The sequence below is a fragment of the Aquila chrysaetos genome, chromosome 6 (assembly GCF_900496995.4).
Source record: "Aquila chrysaetos chrysaetos chromosome 6, bAquChr1.4, whole genome shotgun sequence".
Taxonomy (NCBI): domain Eukaryota; kingdom Metazoa; phylum Chordata; class Aves; order Accipitriformes; family Accipitridae; genus Aquila; species Aquila chrysaetos.
Genome location: NC_044009.1, coordinates 2721328 through 2739847, shown reverse-complemented (window position 1 = coordinate 2739847; position 18520 = coordinate 2721328). Strand labels below are relative to the sequence as shown.

The 18520-nt window shown below is 40.0% G+C and overlaps 1 protein-coding gene across 9 annotated transcripts in view; it reads right to left on the bottom strand.

Annotated features, from left to right (window-relative positions):
• CDK11A (cyclin dependent kinase 11A) overlaps positions 1-18520 on the bottom strand; it is a 34511-nt gene that overhangs the window by 15706 nt on the left and 285 nt on the right. For 2 of the 9 annotated variants that reach the window (XM_030017597.2, XM_030017598.2), the window contains exons 1-11: positions 14596-14773; positions 12150-12675; positions 11281-11416; positions 10046-10173; positions 9011-9131; positions 8612-8665; positions 7898-7970; positions 7060-7205; positions 1503-1638; positions 702-817; positions 42-166 (exon numbers count right to left, since the gene is read on the bottom strand). In XM_030017597.2, coding sequence (XP_029873457.1) covers positions 42-166; positions 702-817; positions 1503-1638; positions 7060-7205; positions 7898-7970; positions 8612-8665; positions 9011-9131; positions 10046-10173; positions 11281-11416; positions 12150-12474 — 1360 coding nt within the window. In that variant the 5' untranslated portion in view covers positions 12475-12675; positions 14596-14773. Of the gene's footprint in view, positions 1-41; positions 167-701; positions 818-1502; positions 1639-1740; positions 1837-2373; positions 2470-2764; positions 5864-7059; positions 7206-7897; positions 7971-8611; positions 8666-9010; positions 9132-10045; positions 10174-11280; positions 11417-12149; positions 12676-14595; positions 14774-15837; positions 15854-17541; positions 17847-17919; positions 18326-18520 lie in introns of those variants that run through there. The other 7 variants (XM_030017596.2, XM_030017595.2, XM_030017594.2 and 4 more) reach the window with 7 other exon arrangements.

The window sequence follows — 18520 nt, the reverse complement described above, 5'->3', positions numbered from 1 at the left end:
GAAGCTACCAGAAGTGTTATCCAAATATATTAATAAACAACCTTCTGCTGAATGACTACGATGTCTACGTTTCTCTTTCCTCTTCTCATCTTTTCTATGATGGGTTTTTTCTTTCCGTGACATTTGCTGTGGTGGTTTTATAGCCAAGGAATCATCCTCCTCTCCTCTAAAACACAAGACAAAGTAATAAACTGAGGAAGGTTACATGTACTGTCAAACAGACTGTGCGTTATTTCTGCTTTTCTCCATTTTGAAAAGAAAGCATTTTTTCCTATTTTATTATTTTATATTAAAGTTCATTTCCATAATACCCCTGAACCAAGCCATTAACAGTACATTACAGGAAATCATAGTCACGTAGATGAGAAATTAAGCTATTATTATATGTGCATTTTTAATACACAAGCAAACTGAGGATGACTTAAGCACCAAAGAGAACTCAGCAGGCCTGCTTCAACCGCATCTTGAGCGAAATATCTTATTACTAGATAATGGCCAAAACTGGAACACAATACACTGTTAAGCCTTAATCAGTACTTCAAAAAGATACCCTGGCATGTTCTACGGACAGATGGCATATCTGCATGCTAAAGAAGTTAAACTTTCCCCCTTCAGATATTTTTAAACCCTCCTCTCAGTACTTCTAAAGGTTAATTTCAGTAACGCTTCCTAAAGCAACAAAGTTATTCTCTTATTCTTACCTGTCTTCCATGGAGTCTTCCCTCCTGTAAGGTGAATTTCTGATTGTTATTTCCATGCGATGATCTCTCAACTCCCCCTCTTCAAGAGAATCCCGCTTTGAATCCCTATCATCTGACTGCGATAGAAACACAAGAAAGAGCAAAAAGAAAATGCAATTAATTTTTTATGTCACAAAATGAAAAAATCTAAACAGTACTCAACTCTTCCATTCCTGTCTCAAAAGCCATCCTCATCTAGTCACACCAGTAAAGTACACTAACTTATGAAGCAGCAATTTCAAAGCTGTAAGCAGCCAAATGCAGTTTGATTGCAATTAAAGCTGAACTTCTGTAAATTCAATGTAACTAGACAAAATTAAACAATGATTAAAGAGGATTGCATTAACTACTGTGGTTTTTTTTCCAAAAGAATGTTATTTTGTACATAGTTATACAAAACCAAATAGTAACATAAAAGTTGTTAAAGAACAATTATTTAAACCCATTCTTCTAAAAAATCTTTGAAAGGTTGTTACTTGAGCTGCAACTTCCAGTTAACTACATCAATTTATTTACCTTTTCTAACCAATAACTATGAAACAAAGCACAGGATACAGTGTGAGGCCAGTAAGATCTCAGCAAAGCATCGTATTTTTGTCAAACTTTGGAATTAGAGATCACACACGAAACATGCATAAGAGCACAGAGGAATTCCGCTGACAAACGAGGCAAGAAGCCTTGTTCTCATCAGAAAATGAGGGTATAGGCACCGAAGCTCCGCAGGTTTCACTAGAAATGCTTGTAGACCAGAAGGTAGCTTACATTTTTCATACGTTTTATCTCTGCCTTCTCTTCTTGCTCCTTCCTTCGTTTTTTTTCCTGAAGAATTTCATCTAAAGTTTTCACTTTCCAAGAATCCTTTTCATCACCCATTTGAGTTAAAAAAAAAAAACCAACTCTGAAAAAGAACACGACGTTAATGAAACCTACACCAACTACGCAGTCTGACACAGCTATGCCTATTTTACACTGACTCTTTATACGCAAACGCTTAATAAACCATCTTCAAGTACGGTCGAGCGGGACTTGACTTGTGCTGAACGGGGAAAGCCCGTTTTAAACCTAAAAGCGCAGTCTTTGCTACGAACGCGGGGACCTGTTGGAGTAAAACGAAAACCCCGTCTATAAACAAGGCCCGGCGTTTCACCGCTGAGGAAAACGCAGAGGGGGCTGTACGCACCGGCCGGTCACGTACAGCTTCGGTACCGGGCGGGTAACGCGAACAGGCTGTTCTCAGTGGGGACGGTCACGGCCTCCTGCCCCGCCGCCGCTCGCTCCCACCGGCCGGACCCACCTCAGCCTCCTCCACGACCGCACCCCAGGGCCGGAGCCTGCCCGGCACCAGCAGCGCTGGGAGCTCGGGATAAGGCAAGCCTCGCCCACCGCACCCCTCCGCCCGTTTTTTCTCCTCAGAGAACGGTTTCACCTGCGGCCCCACCTCCGCCCCGGCTGGCGGCTCGGTCCCGCTCCCGCTCAGCCCCGCGGCCGAGACGGCACCGATGAGGCGCACAGACCGGCCGGGTGTCCCCCCCCCCCCCCCGCGGCCGCGCTGTAAGCGGCGGCGAAGGGGGAAGAAGATGGCGCCGCGCTCCTTCCCCCCCCCCCGCCCGCCGCGGGAGCCGGGCCCACTCACCGCCGCCGCTACCGGAGACTGGGACGAGCAGCGCGGGACAAACGCGCCACTTCCGCCCGCCGCAGCAGGCTGATGACGCCCGCAGGCGCCCGGAAGGGGCTGAGGGAAGGGCGGGAGCTGGCGGAGGCCGATCTGTGAGGGGGCCTGACTGGAAAGCAAAAAAAAAAAAAAAAAAAAAAAAAAAAAAATCGCTAACGGGATTGTCAAATCGTCGGTTTGACGCAACGCATCAGCCCCGACCGCTGAGGAAAGTAGTTAATTCACGGCCAAGCGCTGACTATTCAACCATAAATTAAAAAACCGACCCACACCACACACAAACCTCAGCGGCAGAAAAGGAGAAACTAGCACCAGGCGTGTTGTTCTTTAGGACCATCCTCGTAATTCCATGTAAAAAACAAAGTTAAATTTTATTATTAGAATTCCAATGATCACTTAAACAAGCCACTTACATAATGGCAACAGAACTAACACACGACAAAGGAGAATTTACATTAATTCAGTGAGAAGGGCAATTCCTAAAAAGGAAAATTAGTTGAGACTACGCAGATAGAACTTAACGCAGTTAAAGGGGTGAGGCTACTTAACCGTGACTAGAGGTTACAACACAATACATGATAAAGATCATGATGCCCAGCTACTTTTATTATCCATCCATCCTTTTAGCTGGGAAATTACATCATTTTAGAAACATGCTAACTGCTGCAAGTAACACCCTCCATCTGCAAGTCTGTGTTCTTCAGCAAGGACTTGTGTTATTTCAGGAACTCACATTTTAAGGAAGACGTGCTGTTTCTACGAGAGCGTCCTTGACAGATGTAAAACAAATAACCCGCGTATCTCTAGCTCACAGAGCTCGTCTTGGTCAGTGCGCAAGTATCAGGCGTGCGGCTGTGAGAAACGCCGGTAAAAGAAACTCTAGAGTGTTTCAAGAGGGGGCTTTCCAGAAGGAAGCGGGCAGTACCCCTGCCATCATCCAAAGCAACAAAAAGGCAAGATAGCTGGAGTATAATACGGTAAAGAATTCTTAACATGGAACAAACCGGTTCTTGTTTACCCAACAGGAACAACGGCAAAGGAGGATTACCGGTATGACTGGAGGAAGAAAAGGTCTTACAAGTAGACGGTAAAGAGGTTGGTTTGTTTAATCTAACAAAAGGCCAAGAAGACTGCATAGAAAAGTACGTAAGACCAACACTGTGAAAACAAACCCCTAGTAAAACACGATTATCATGCTGCCACAGAACAGGTGGGGATAAACCAGCCACTATTAAGCTTAGACATGTGTCAGAAAATCCAAGTTCCAAAATCCTCCCAGCTGTTTGGTTCACAAAAAGTTTTCCAGCAATAGGAAAGGCAAAAGCCTCCTAGCTTTTAAAATGAAGCTCAATCAGTTGATGAAGCAGTTTACGTGAGAACAGAGCTAGGCAACCAGAAAGCCATTTGTATTTCTGTCTTCCAACACGAGTAGAAATATGATGCAAACCAGACTTCGTTTTCTGCCAAATACACTGAGATTTTTGAAAGCATAACGGGAAAAACAAAAAACAAAACCAAAAAACCACAGAGCTCCACCCCATAGTCCGCAGCTTTTGTAAAAGTGATAGGAGCACAAAGAAACAAAAAACCACAGACATCACATATACAATGATGAAAAAAATTCACATTTCCCTCCCACTCAAATCTTCAGGGAATACGCCCCAGGTGACCAGTCATGTATAGGAATGTAGCCTGAAGTAAGCATAAGACAAAACAAGCACACGCTATTTAAACAGAAGACAGGCTTCTTCAGAGAGACTCACTTGGAACGCATTTTTGCTCTGCTCTCTGCAGGAATAGTTCACTAAAGCTAACGGAATACCTCACATGCAGAACCGTAAGCATGAGCTTAAATTTTGCAGGAACTCCACTGGTAACTTCTCATTAGAAATTATTTTTACCACAAAAGACCACTTTATCCATGCTTCTAATGCCATGCTACAATCTTTCAGAAGAGTGGCAATTATTAAAAATCAGTTCACTTTAATTGTTAATTTAATTTTGTTACCAAAAAGTCCATTTGAATGTTTTGGTAGCTACATGTGCTTTTTTGCACTAATACTTAAAAATTTTTTGAAAGGAAAGTTAACTTTTAATCTTTGATCTACCACAAAACAGATTTTTTTTTTTTTTAAGAAAACTTAAGAGCAGTAGAAATAAAGATTAGCCTCAGTTCATGGTTAACATTCCTCCCTTTAGTGACCTCTCTTCCATCTCTCTCATAGATACCTCTGAGATTGTTTACATAATCAGAAACGATAGAAATACTTTGCACATAGGTCAGAATTATAACCCTGAGTTTCTAAAAGGCGGTATTTTGTTGCATTCTTAGAAATAATACCAAAAAAATCGATTTATTCCCTCATAACAGAAATACATAATAAAATGCAAGAAATTAAAATATTAAAATGGTTTCTTATAGAAATATAGAGATCCTGCTTCCTTTACCACCAAAAGTTTTCAGTGTTTTTTACCTCTAAGCAACTGCAAATATTTAATTCAACAGTCCATTTATACAGTGTATGTATATGTGTGTACACTTGCATTTCAATATTGTCAATACACAACCAGGATGCGATATTTCTATGTTAAATTTTAGTAGAAAAATCACTTTTCATTCCTAGCCTTATAGTCAGAAATAGCAGCTCATCACTGCTTTGGGGCACGGACTCATGTCCACAGTTTGCTTCAACTAAACGTACACCAGAGTAAGTCATTTGTTTCATTCCTTCTTCCAGCTCTACAACGCACACAGATGATGGAGGATGTGGGTGGCGTAGAGCACCACACAACTAGGAATGTCAGTTATGCACCAATTTCATTCCACTGCAAGCAAGCAGAATCCAGTGATGGGTCCACGTTTTCACATTATTTTGATGGGTAGGGAGAAAGAAATCATTTTCCCACAAGACACCGAAGTTGTCTCTCTAATATAGAGGCTTGTGTGTTATTTGCAGTCAAGGAAAAGACAATAAACCCCACATTTACCACATTACATGACACTAGGTCCTCTGTTTGGTATATCAGTTTCTCAGTAAATCAAAGCTTACTGGATTCTTCCCATTGTTTTCTCTCTGCTTCAAGTCCCAGGCTTGACCTGCCATGAACTCAAAGGAACCAAATCAGCATCAACAGTTGAAGAAATAACCACTTTCAGGAAGAGTTCCTTTGAGCTACACTAGGTTAGAAGAATAAATGGCCGTATTAATCATATGGTTCCAGATCCTTGGAAATGAGTGGCTCAGTATCTTCAGTTGTACTTTGTGCGGATTGCGGGGCTGCAACTGCCAGGCTGTGTATAGCCTCTTGCTGATGCTGCTTTGCCTTGTTATATAGTAGAACTCCAATTGTCACTAGAACAGTCCCAATGGCCGAGAGGCTTGTGATTTTGTTACCAAACACAATAATACTTAGCCAGATTGACAGCGCATGCTTCACAGTACTAGCAACACTGGAAAGGAATATAAAAATTAAAAGCCAAAGAAAGCTTTCTCATATCCCACACACAACTATGCTTTAATGCAGTGGGACCTCTCTTTGTTTTGCTTGCTTTTTAAACACCAGCTCAGACTCTCCTTTTCCTCACGAAGCTAATACCAATACCAAATTGCTTGTATATCAGCACTCTTATCTTTACACTCACCTTAATTTTAGAGCTAGTACGAGTAATTCACCGCAGGTTTTTGTTTTCATTGCTTTTAAGTATGCAGTACAGCGATAGCAATTCATTTCTAGCTAACACAGACATCCAGAAAATGCTAACAGAACACTAGCAACATTAACTACCATTTGCAAGTATGCTGCTACTATTCAGGTAATATAGCACTATAACTTGAAAAGAATCAATAACTAAATCATACCAATAACATTATAGGAAGTAATTAAGAAATTTTGTATACATGTAAATATGAATATATATGCTTTTACATCCTCTTATGTAGAGGAGACTAACAACTTCAGAGTAAGCGTTTGTGTAACAGTGAATTGTCACAAGACTGTAGCAGGGGCACCTGAAAGCATAAGACAGCAGAAGCCTTCGGAGTTTAGGACCAGGATTACCCCACAGGCCCTAGGGCTATTCACACAAATGACCAATTATTGAATCAGAATTGTGCAACAGCCTAACAAAGCTGCCAATAACTGACAATGTAGGTGGAAGCTGTCTTTAGAGAACACATCAAATTCAACAAATACAACTTGACATGCTGGTGTCATGCTTCAGAAGAAAGGAATACAGAGCTGATTGCTCATATTCTGTACTGCACCACAATGTATCTAAGTATTGCCCTATTACTGAAGCAAATGGCAGCTTAAACATTGGATCTAGAGGTTCAGTGAATCTGTTCAGTCTCATTAACCAGCTTTAAGGAATGGCTGTTAAACCTGAATACAACACACCTGCTAGCAAATGTGAGCACCTGTTCCATAAGCTCAACAGCATGGGTCAAATGCTGCTCTCCTCAGAGCAAACCACCAAGTTTTGGTGACACGGATGTGAAAAGTTTTCTTCTTAATTTGAAGCGTTTATGCATTTACATTATTTATTTCTTTGTACAACACCTTTACTGCCTAGTTCTCAAGCAAAAATACTAGGCAAGAAAAAAAGAAAATAAAACAAGTGTTCTTGACATGAAAATACAGTTTTACCTGAAAGTCACAGGAGAAATTTTTCCCATCAAGGCATAGGCTGTAACACTTTGTAGGTGGAACAAGACTCCATCTATTAAGAGAAGTATGACAACATCTTGGTTGTAGCTGAAGCTCCTCCCACTTTTCCCAATCACAGGCACATCCTAAAGAACAAAAAAGGAGGACTTTAAGAGTTTAGTTTATAAGCAAATCTAAAAGTGATTTTCCACCCAACTCGTTATTATGATAAGCAGGTAAGTTTTACATTTAAACTTCAGCAAAACAAAACCTAAAGCATACAGGATGTTTAGAATATATTAGAAAAACAGCTCTCATCTGACTGACCTTTCCAGCGTCAGTCTGCCTGTGAGATATTTTCTTTTTTGAACACTGATGCATGGCAATGAAATGTCAGAATATGAAGGATACATATTTAACCTGATACACTATACTTACTTCAGCTCAATTTTGCTTTCAGAGAGTTAATATTCCTGTACACCATGTGAATATCAGCAGAAAGTCAAGAAATATTTAAGATTTGGTTTTCAAGTCTTTATCTAAAACTTTAAATGCACTTAGACAAAATTATGATTTGATCTCAAAAATCCCGAGATAAACTCAGGCTTTCTAGGTCACTTGTCAACTCATGTCTATATTAGATTATTTCTTTGAAAAATTTCTCTTTTTTACACCCCCTCCCCCCCCCAATCTCTTGCACATGTAAGATGAAATGCATTTCAGGGTGATTTAAAAAAAAATGGGAAGAATTAAAAGTAAAAATTAATCTTAATCTTAGTTGCACATTGTCCTCAAGTCAAAAAGAAAACATAAATCCATGTTAGTGAATTCAAATTACCATGAAAAATATCCATGCTGGAATAAGCATAACCACTGCAGCAGCACTTGTGTAGAACTGAAGCTCTGGGGCTCTACAAAGGAGAAAAAACAATGGTTAAAATTATTAAAAGCTTTCTCTTTCTTAGAGCTGAACAAAGCTGCATCATTACTGTATTAATAAAATTAATAAAAGCCATCTACCAAGCTTTGGGGACAACAAATTCAGCAATCTCTTGCAAAGAAAGTGTTTTGCTTTTTGTGTTGGCTGAGATGGCCTGAAGATAATAGGCACATCTTTTGAAGACCAAAGCTAGCATTTTATCTTGTGGTAAAATACATACATATAGTTATAGGTATATTTTAGCACGAGATTTTACTCCTGGCTCGTGTTTCATAGTCAAAATATCGAGTGAGTTCTTAAATTCATTTCTGCATGCCTACCAACGTTAAGGTATGTTTTATGATTGCAGAATAAGGACTTATTTCTGTGAAAGATGACTCATTTTGTGTGTGTGGACAGTTTTAGCCCATTACGAGACTCCGACCTACCACAGTGGGATCTGAGCATAGAGGAGTTTTCTTTCCCTGATAAAATGATTTAAGTTAAAGCTGTCACAGTGTGAGGGAAAAAAAAAAACCATAAATCTTGGTGCACTATAATTATAAATACATGGTTTCCTTACGCAGCCCAAATTCCCCCTATAATTAAACCTGAAATATTTTTAATACTTACGAAAATCTGTATTTATCTCCACTGAGTAGTTTTTTGGAAAAGACATTTTGCAAACTGGAAAAAAAACCAACACCATTTATCTGTGTTTTAGTTAAGACAAATAAATCAATCCACAAGAAAGACAGTTGTTTCCCTTAGATGGGTAGGGACGTTTTCTACACATTATGCAACTACAGAAAGGAGTTCGGTCTAACTCCTTTAGACTAACAAAGTTATACTATTTTTTAATCTCATTAATGCTAACAGATATGACAGAGGAACTGTATCTTCTGTTAAAAATACATTTTAAATACCAACATTTAAACACTGGTATAAAACAACCACAAGCAACAATTTTCTTCGATCTACCAATAAACAAAATTCCTTTATTCCACATACACAACTATCATTATGCCTTACCAGTCCATGATATTAGTGGATAAAGCTGCTGAGAAACCTAGAATGTTGAAACTGATTTCAGTAGCTGTACAGAGAGCTAGCCCACCCATAACAGGAATCAGAGAGAGATTAACCAGCAATCCTGCAAATGAAAAGAAAAATTTAAATCTTGAGTTTAATTACTGTACTTGCAATTACATGTCCCAGATACTATAGGTTTTTTTTAAATTCCACCTTAACTTCTTCAGTTGAAAGAAAGAGCAACTTATTTGACTGGATTTTAAAGTACAGAGGTTCTAAAGTGAGATCTCAGACAATAGCAGGGTGCGCTTGAAAATATAGACATATACTCACTGATAAAACTATCTCCCCTGGAGAAAGAAAATGGACCGGTGACTGTCTTCGTTTCATCTTTTTCGCCAAATGACAGAAGAAAATTATACTCTCCCTGTTTACTCTGTGATTGAATTACTCTTCTTCCTCTGGCTTATTTCAGCCTTTTGCCATTTTCCATCACAAAGCAATCTATACATGGATTCTGCATTACTCCTATGACTTATAGCTGGTAACTAGCAAAATCTCTTCAAGCAAGTAGCGTGCAATTGCAAGGAAATTACATTGTGGACTGGGAGAAATTATATTGTAAGCCAGTTGGTTGGTGGTGGTTTTTTTTTTTTTTTAATCACAGAGTGAACAGAGTGATGAAATTCAAGAATTTTAAATTCTGAGCAGCAAGCTGTCCTTACAAGAAGGAACACACTGAACTTCAGTTATTTAAGGCTGCAGTAATATTTTCTTGACAGAAAAATAACTTCAGAGCAACACTGCCCTTACACAGCTGCATTGAAACAAATCCTTTTTTACTTATATATACACTCTACTTATAGTGTTCAAACAGAATAATTCTTCCAGCTGCATTTACTGTATTTCAGTGGAATTTCCTTGTCCATGGCCAACTAAGCGACAGTATTATTTAAAAAAAAAAATAAAATAAAAAAAATAAAAAAAATTAAAAAAAAAAAAAAAAAAATCACATTTCAACAGTCAAGTACTCACCAGTGTATTCCCCTAATATCATCCGAGACATGATAACAGTAAAAATAGGTGCAGAGCTTTTAACGGTTTCTGCAAATGAAACTGCCACATTTTTCAAGCTGACAAGACCCAAGACTACTGTTGCAAATCTGTAGTAGAACAACACATGAAATTAAGCAGAAAATAAAATAATGCTTAAAAAAGAATTGCATTATAATTTCTCCAGGTTTATAAATTTGAGCTGCAGTAACTAAGAATATAGACAGGTATAGCTGGCAATCAAGTTATCGAATCATAGTAGTTTGACTGAACCGCAGTAACTGATCAGCTGCACACCTTTACTCCTCAGCACGTGCGAGGTGGAACATGTCAGGTCTACCTCTTTCCACTTTGGCTTAAACATTATTATTTATTTAGCACAAACGAAGGCACCCTTAGGCAACTGTCCAATTTCTACAGATGTGCCATGGACTTTCAGAAAACATCAAAGTTCACTTTTTAATGCACTCTAACCAAACTTCAGATGACAGTGTTTTAAGCTAAAGTTTTCAATAGGCTCAGCTGAAAAAGTTAGCAAAATTCTGCTGATAAACAGTAATTCACCAATGAAATCTTATAATTTGCACTTATCCATCTTTAGTGTAAATTAGGTACACTACATATTTACCATACTTTAAACCATGAAATTAAACAACAGGGTGGCACAGTTATTACGATAAAGCTACTCTGAATTAATATGAATCCTATTATCCTTTATCAATTTTGCAGCATAGAGGAAACCAAATCATATGTTCTTATTCCCTCCAAGACCACAAACTGATACCATCCCAGCACACAGCAAATATTTACTTTTTTAAAAGATAAAGGTTAATAGCCTGTATCACTTTTGAGGCAAATTGCTGGAAAAGGTAAGGGAACAAAGCAACATCATAATAAAAAACTAGTACACTAAAACATCAGCCTCAAAAGAGAACAGGAAGAAAGTAAATGGAAAGAGAAGTGTGTTCTGAATGAAGCTAAATGTGATGGGAAGCCAAGCTAGCCAAAAAACTGACAGCTGGAAAGAGGAACGTAGCATTTTGCAATAGGAACTAAAAATAAAATTATCCTGTGATTTTTTGGGGGGCAAAAGGTGAATACTCCAAACACTTTCAAATCAAGAATGAAAAGGAAGAGAGCCATGAAAATACCGCTTCCGTTCAGAAGAATGCAACAAAGCAACCAGACAGATCTCTAGGAAATATTTAACTATTTACCTCATTAATCCAACAAACAGCATTATCATGATGAAATTGGGTGGATAAGAGATGCGTGTTTTGTGTTGATACAAGCAGCATGGAACAAACATTTTTATGCAGCCAATGAAGGTGGTTGAAAGCATTTGAACAGCACCTAAAGAAAGATGAGGGGAAAAAATAAAATAAAATCAGAAGATAATGGGAACATGACGAATCAAGCAACATAAGACAATTTCTTAGACAAACTTATGTGTAGTACTTTTAGCTGTTAAGAAACATGGCAACTGCTGTCTAGATTTTATAAATTCTCAGAGAAGCCCTTTCCTTCTACCAGCAAGGCAGCAGAATAAAACAAAGGTGGCATACACCTTAAAAATCTGGTTTACAGATTAAGTGCCCTTTGTTACCCCCTTAAAAAAAAAAAAAAGAAAGAAGCAGCCCATTGGATGATAGAGATCACACAAAGGCAACTTTTGCACTTGTGCAGACAATCAAAATCTTAACAGCACTGGAGACTATCAACAACTGACTGAAGATTTTGGGTTTTTTAAAAAAACAAAAACAAAAAAACACGCTACCCTCCAACACAGAAAACAAAAAATAACATTTTTCTTTCCAGCTCTTAGTTCTCAAACACCATCTTATGGCTCCTCTATGAGCAAAGTTTCATACCATCTTTCAGTGAGTGGAGGAAAAGACAGTCAGAAGCCCCTTTACAGGCCAGGATCACAACTCATAACTTCGCAGCCCCAAGATCCAGCCCCACATCTCCCAACTAGGCCTTTTTCACTTCAGTCGAACAATTTTGTCCCTCAACTTTACATAGGAGTATCTGGTATTGTCAAATATCTTACTGGAATTAAAACATAAAAGAAAGGTAAGGTTACCTAGCATGCTGGGCTCTCCTTCCAGTAATGAAAGAATATATTTGTTAAGAAAAAGAGTGCAAAAGCTGAAGAAAAACCACAAAGTGAGGTAGATGAGAGCATGAGAATTCCAGATGCCCAAGTCCGACTCAATGACTGTAGTCTCCGTGATAGTTATTTTCAGAACATTCTCCTCTGGTACACTATCACTCCTAGCAATTACGAATTTTTCACTCCTGTTAGCAAAGAGCGAACCGAAATGAAATAGTGATTTTCCCTTTGGCTTTTCTTCAAGCGGGGGAGGATTAGGTTCCTCCGGTGTCTGAGCACTTGTCATAGTCGACATGCTGGCATTAAGAAATTAGTATTTGTCCTTAATACAAACCAACATTGACTTAGCACAGAACAGCACTTTGAAAAAACAAAAATATGTCATTAGTCTTTCATCTCCTGTGGCCTGAAAAAGTATGCTTGGTCCTCCGAATAACATCTTGCATAAAAATAAACTTCACGTGCTTCTTCATGTGGTCCATTCCATTTTTTCTGCCTAAGAATGAAAAAAAAGAGAAAGAAGGAAAAAAGTATGTAGCTCTGAACGTAATGACATTTTAAATCCCTAACGCAGCAAAGATACCACATTTCACCTGCAGTTTATCAAAGATAAAAAGACTTTGATAGCTTGTCTTTCAGACTGGATTTTGCACTCCTAATATCATGATACCAAGACTAAGAACTTACATAAGGGGGATTTTTTAATTCTAAAATAGCACACACACACACACAAGACTTCATGTGTTTTTAAGTTCTTTCTCCTCTAAAGCATGTCAACACAGCCTTCTCAATTATAATTAACTCCTCTTCAAGATTCTACAGTTTCTTTGATCTCAGTCTAAGGTCTTCTTATAACCATTCAACAGAAAAATCTTCACAACTGAGAAAATCTGGGCAGGAGCCCATACCCTTAGTACCAATTAACCTATTATCAACTCAAGTCAAATTGAACAATCCATAATCAAGGACTGTAACTTCCAGTAATCATAAACACAGTTATCCTGGTAAGTATGAGACCTAGGTGAACAGAGTAGGAAAATACGTCCAAGAGCTCTCCAAACAAACTTGTTCTCTATTTAATTACTTGTAAATAACACAACATTACTTATTTTGCCATGCAGTACTATTATAGCTTGCAATTCAGTATTAGTACTGGCAATAATTCTTAAAGCCTTATTAAAAGATCTGACAGAAAAATGCATTAAATCATTTGCAACTACAGCTTCTTCCTTTTACAAATCACATGAAATGTGGCAAGTTAGAGTAGTAGAGTACAGAGGGTAACAAAAACACACCGTGACCTTCATTCTTCTCAAGTCACATAATGTTAGTTAGTTAGTCAAAACACTAACAGATTCAAAGTCTGTATTAGGAAGGAAAGAAATTGCACCTGAGCAGCTTATCTGCAACATTAAAACAAACACATAATGGGATTTATTGCTTTCTATTTTGCAGTCTGTGTTTTATAAGCAAAAGAACATAGGATGAATCAGGTAAGAATGACAGACATGACCTCTTTTGCTCCTCAACAAACAAATACTAGGGGAAATTACATTTTAAATACTTTTTTCCAGAAGCACATTTGCTGGATAGCCAAGATAGCGGACCTTATACAGTTAAAAAGTAATTGTTGTGTGGGAAGTTAATCACCAGACATCTTGGAAAAGCTGTCCAAAACGAGATCATAATACTACAGTGCATCAAACAATGGCAGCACGAGAAATAATCAATGGCAAGCAAAAATACAAGAGTTGTAACAAGAGCTACTGCACCTGCCCTGATTTAGTTAGCATGTGAACAGGTGAATAGGACACACTATTTTCTTCATGCCTTTTTAATGTCCAATGTGGCATCTCAAAATAAATCATATAGAGGTACGAAAGAGTTAACTATATCATGTCAGTCTCAATATCCTAAGCAGCAGCTACTTTACACTGAAATTTTCCATTCCTCATGTTCTCTATTTCTGTTATTACAACCATGCACAGAGGCTTTCCATCCCTATCCCCTTATCTCTTTCCATTTCACCAGGAAATCACGCTAGCAGCACACCGAGGTACAAGACCCTCTGACACGCTCACGTTAAACCATATACTTGTCTTCACCCAGTTTAAGACAAAACTTTGAAGGAAGATAGGCGTTCTTTAAGAGAATTTGTTAAGAAAAATGGATTCTTGATGACGACTCCTTTTTCAGGTCTTAAAAAAAAAATACCCCTCTACATTCAAAATGGTTAGTTATCACAACTTTGTTAATACTTCTTCTGTTTATATTACTCGATTAAAAACAAAAGCAATTAAGCACAAAACTCCTACCCTTAGCAGCACTGCAATATCATATTTGATATCACTGATTGCACACATGGCAGGAAGCAGAACAGCAAATAAGAACAAAACTACTCCCCTAAATTACTGACCTGCTGTCTTAAATCAACTGGGAAGCCTAAAATGGGCTGAAAGAGTTCTCCATCTGGAACTAATTCAGTCTTCTTCCCTTAAGACCAACCAGCAGCTGATGTTTACCAATAGATGAAAACGTGGCAGTGGTTAGTAGACCATTTCTCTTGGATTACACACAGACATTCAATCTTCCAGCTCAAAAGAACAAACAGCATGCAGTGCACTTTACGCTCTTCCTTGTACCTGCTCCAACTTTTAACTACATTAGCAATAAAAATGTTGTATTAAAGGTGGAAAAAGTACGCAGAATAGGCTTTGAGAGTGTCAGACAAATTCTGACTTACAAGAAGTAGCTAATTACCAATTCAACAACTCGCCAATTTCTTAAGCTTTAAGACATCATATTCATAAGACCACCTGCATTCAAGCTCCTTTTCCCTTTCTACTCAGAGCAGTTCAAAATTTAATCAGAAATACATTCAATTCCAACTTAAAACAGAAGCAGAGAAAAACCTTTTCTCAGAAGACTTAAGAGTGAAGAAAATAAAGACATTATCTGCTTGTGCTTTTAAGCACCTACTTTTAATAAAAAACTATTACTCTCCCCTCAGTTTTTAACAGAGCAGTCATACTTGGTTCGATTACTAAATTGCTTATGCTATTTTCTACTGTGTGCAAGTGGCCTTCATGGGAATAAACATCGTTTTGCTGCCAGCCAGCCTGCATGAATATATAGAAATGATAGCTGTCCGTACAGTGCTTTTGTGGAAATGGTGTCACAGTTTTAACATTTTGAATTAGCACCAGCTCACAGCTTCTGAAATAAACAGCACCGCCTTTTCTCACTCCAACTACAACAAATATATTTGTGGACACGTGATAGATCAAACCAGGGGAACTACTCCCCCCTGAAATTTTAAGGCTGCAGGGAAAAAGGTCACTCTTAATCCAGACCAGGACTAGTACACATCATCTACTCTTAATCCACACACATCATCTACACTTAATTGACACCAGTACAGTTTAACCTCATCACTGTAAGAGCAGTATGTCTACAGGGATCGTTTTCTACAGTCTCAGAAGAAAAGAAACACCACATTTTGCAAAAAAATAAAATGCAGAAGCAAGACTAGTTAACAAGGACACGCACACCATGTTTTTGCATTAGTTGTTTCATACAAAATGTTTTCCAAAGAAACTATAATATTCTACACTGAAGTCAAACCCATAAAAGAGAAAAAAAAACCCATGAAACTGACCTCATGTAAAGTTTTACAGGAGTAGTTTTCTAACACAATTTAAAAGGGAGCAAAATCAGTTTTCCCTCTCTGGTGAAGGGGAGGCCTGTGTCACATCCCCCTTCCTCCAAAACTGCAAAGACGCAAGGGGTGAAGCAGCTGGTAAAAATCCAGTTGCAAGGGCTCGTCAACTTTACAACAGGGCCCTGTCACACTCTCCGCACCTGGCCTTCACTGAGGTGTTCTGCCATAGAGCTACAGATTAGATAAGGGCAACCAGCTGAGCTGTCTTCATCCAACCCTAACACCACCTAGTCATCTGCTTGAAAAGTAAGCATAAAGTGAGAAAATGAAGAGTTCTTTCAGAGCCATATTTGATAAAAAACCAAAAGGCAAGAGATAAAACCAACTCGGGTATTAAATTGTTTCAGTGAGATTATCACTGACACATGTCAAAATTCCTTGTAACAGTATTCACTTAAACTTTCTTTTCATGAGAAACTGCAGGTTTAACCCTAATTTTTAAAAAATTGTCAAAAATAAGAAAGCCAACAATATAGCCAGAGTTCAAGATAACCAGAGTCCATCCTTAAAACTGAAAGAATAAAATTATTTAAAGATAACACATACAGCAACAAGAGACAAAGCAGTCACCTGAAAGAGGACATATAGCATCTTTTAAAAATTACATGTATTATACCAAGACATGGTTTATCGTGAAAATAAAGCACAGCATTTCCAGCACTACAGATACTGTGTTTTTTAACTATCTCTTGCAACCCTGGTTATGCACAGAGTCCTTCACGATTCTTCCACAGAGCATACTAAGTAATATTTTTTATGATTGAAATATATTCACTGGCGAGCATCTGTCAGGTACTCTAACAAATTTAATACAAAATTCTTTTATGACGTAGCTCACCTCAAAACCGATACCTTATGGTCAGAAGCTCTAATTATTTCTTAAATAGCCAAGCAGATTCTGACAATCAGCACTTCATGTATGACACATGTTTCTCACTGCACTCATTTGCCTAAGACTGGAAGTGCTCTGGACTTTGGAATGACCACCATCTAACAGTGAAGATAAAAAGCCATTGCTACCCTTTTTCTGACCACTTGTTAGTGCCTATATATAAAGACAGATACTTTCGTCTGACAAAATCCACAAAGAACTCTATAAAGCCACCTTTACACCTCGCACAAAAATATAAAAGCTCAAAAAATGTTGCCGGTGTTAGAGAAACTAAGGTTAATCTGATCATGAAAAAACAGAGGCTTGGTGTGCGTATTTCTTAATCTACTATTATGCAACACAGGTCACCCCAACGCTGCTTCCAACACAACGAATGCACGGAATTCAGCATCCCACGTAAGCTGTAATTATTAACACTGTTTCACTAAATGATAACGAGAGCTTCTAAGATGTTTATAAGCACTGACCATAAATACAATTGCAAAACTATTAACACCTCCCATACAGAGAGAAAGATGCTAAAAGAGTGAAATAGCTTAGTACTTTCTTGCACTTCAGCTGCATTTCTCGTCACCCAGTCCTAAAATCTTCCCTCCTCGCATTCAGAACCAGCCACCACGCAGGCAGGCACACGTTTTTGGATGCAGCAGCATCTCGGAGCTGACGGAGCATCCCAAACACGGGAGGAGCGGCAGGAGCTCTGCCTTCCCCGCCGCGACTGAGAGACCTTCGAGGGAGCGATGCTGTACCACGTCCTTTCCGAGCCGGCTCAAGGAGTTTTCAGAGAGCACCAGCGTCGCAGCAAGAGGTAACACCGACCACCTCCCTCCTCAGGGCATGCCGCAGCTGAGCCAGCAGCTTTCAGACAACGGCCTCTGGATCTTCCTCTACACCAGGACCAGCACAGCCCTGCCGCTGCTTTCTCCCCTCCCGCCGACAGCACCCCGAGGCCGGTCAGCGCATCACGGCCAGCACCCGGGGCGGCGGCTTCCCGCTGACAAAGCCGAGATGCTCTCCCGCTCAAACCGGGCTTCGGTCCTCAGGGCACCGGTCCTCAGGGCACCGGCCACCTCCCCCCCTCCTTGCCCCGGAGCGGAGCAGCCGACCGGGGCCGCCCCCGCTCTCACCTGCCCCGCCGCGCCGCCGCCTCGGGCAGGGGAAGGCGGGCCGAGCCGCGCACCGCCTCCGCCCGGAGTGGATGGAGGGAAGGGGGGGGGGGGGGGGTTGGATGGGCAGAATGCCGTCCACGGGAACCAGCTCTGCTCCGGCAACGGACACCCCCGAGGGGGGGGGGTTGGATAAAGCTCCGGGAACGGAGCTGCCTCCGCGGAGAAGGGCGCGGGGCCTGCGCCCCTTTGTCACGGTTGCCGTTTGTTTCCCTGTCACCGCGGGGCGGGCAGCGGGAGGCCATTTTACGAAAAGGATGGGGACGTAAAAACCAACCAACCAAAACAAAACAAAAAAAAAACCCCACACAAAAAAAGGGGGAAAAACAAAGGAAGAGGGGGTCGCAGGGGACGCAGCAGCCGATCACACCCCCCCCCCTCCCCCAGAGCCCCGCCAGGCCTTTCACGGGAGGCCGGTCCCTCCCCGACCCAGCCGGGCGGGAACCGTCGCAGCGCCTGACACGGTCCAAGGAGACCAGCGGTCGCTCGGCAACACCGGCGGGGCCAGGGGGAACCCCCGAGGCTGAGGAGAAGGCGCAGGCCCCGGGGGGGCGGCGGGGGG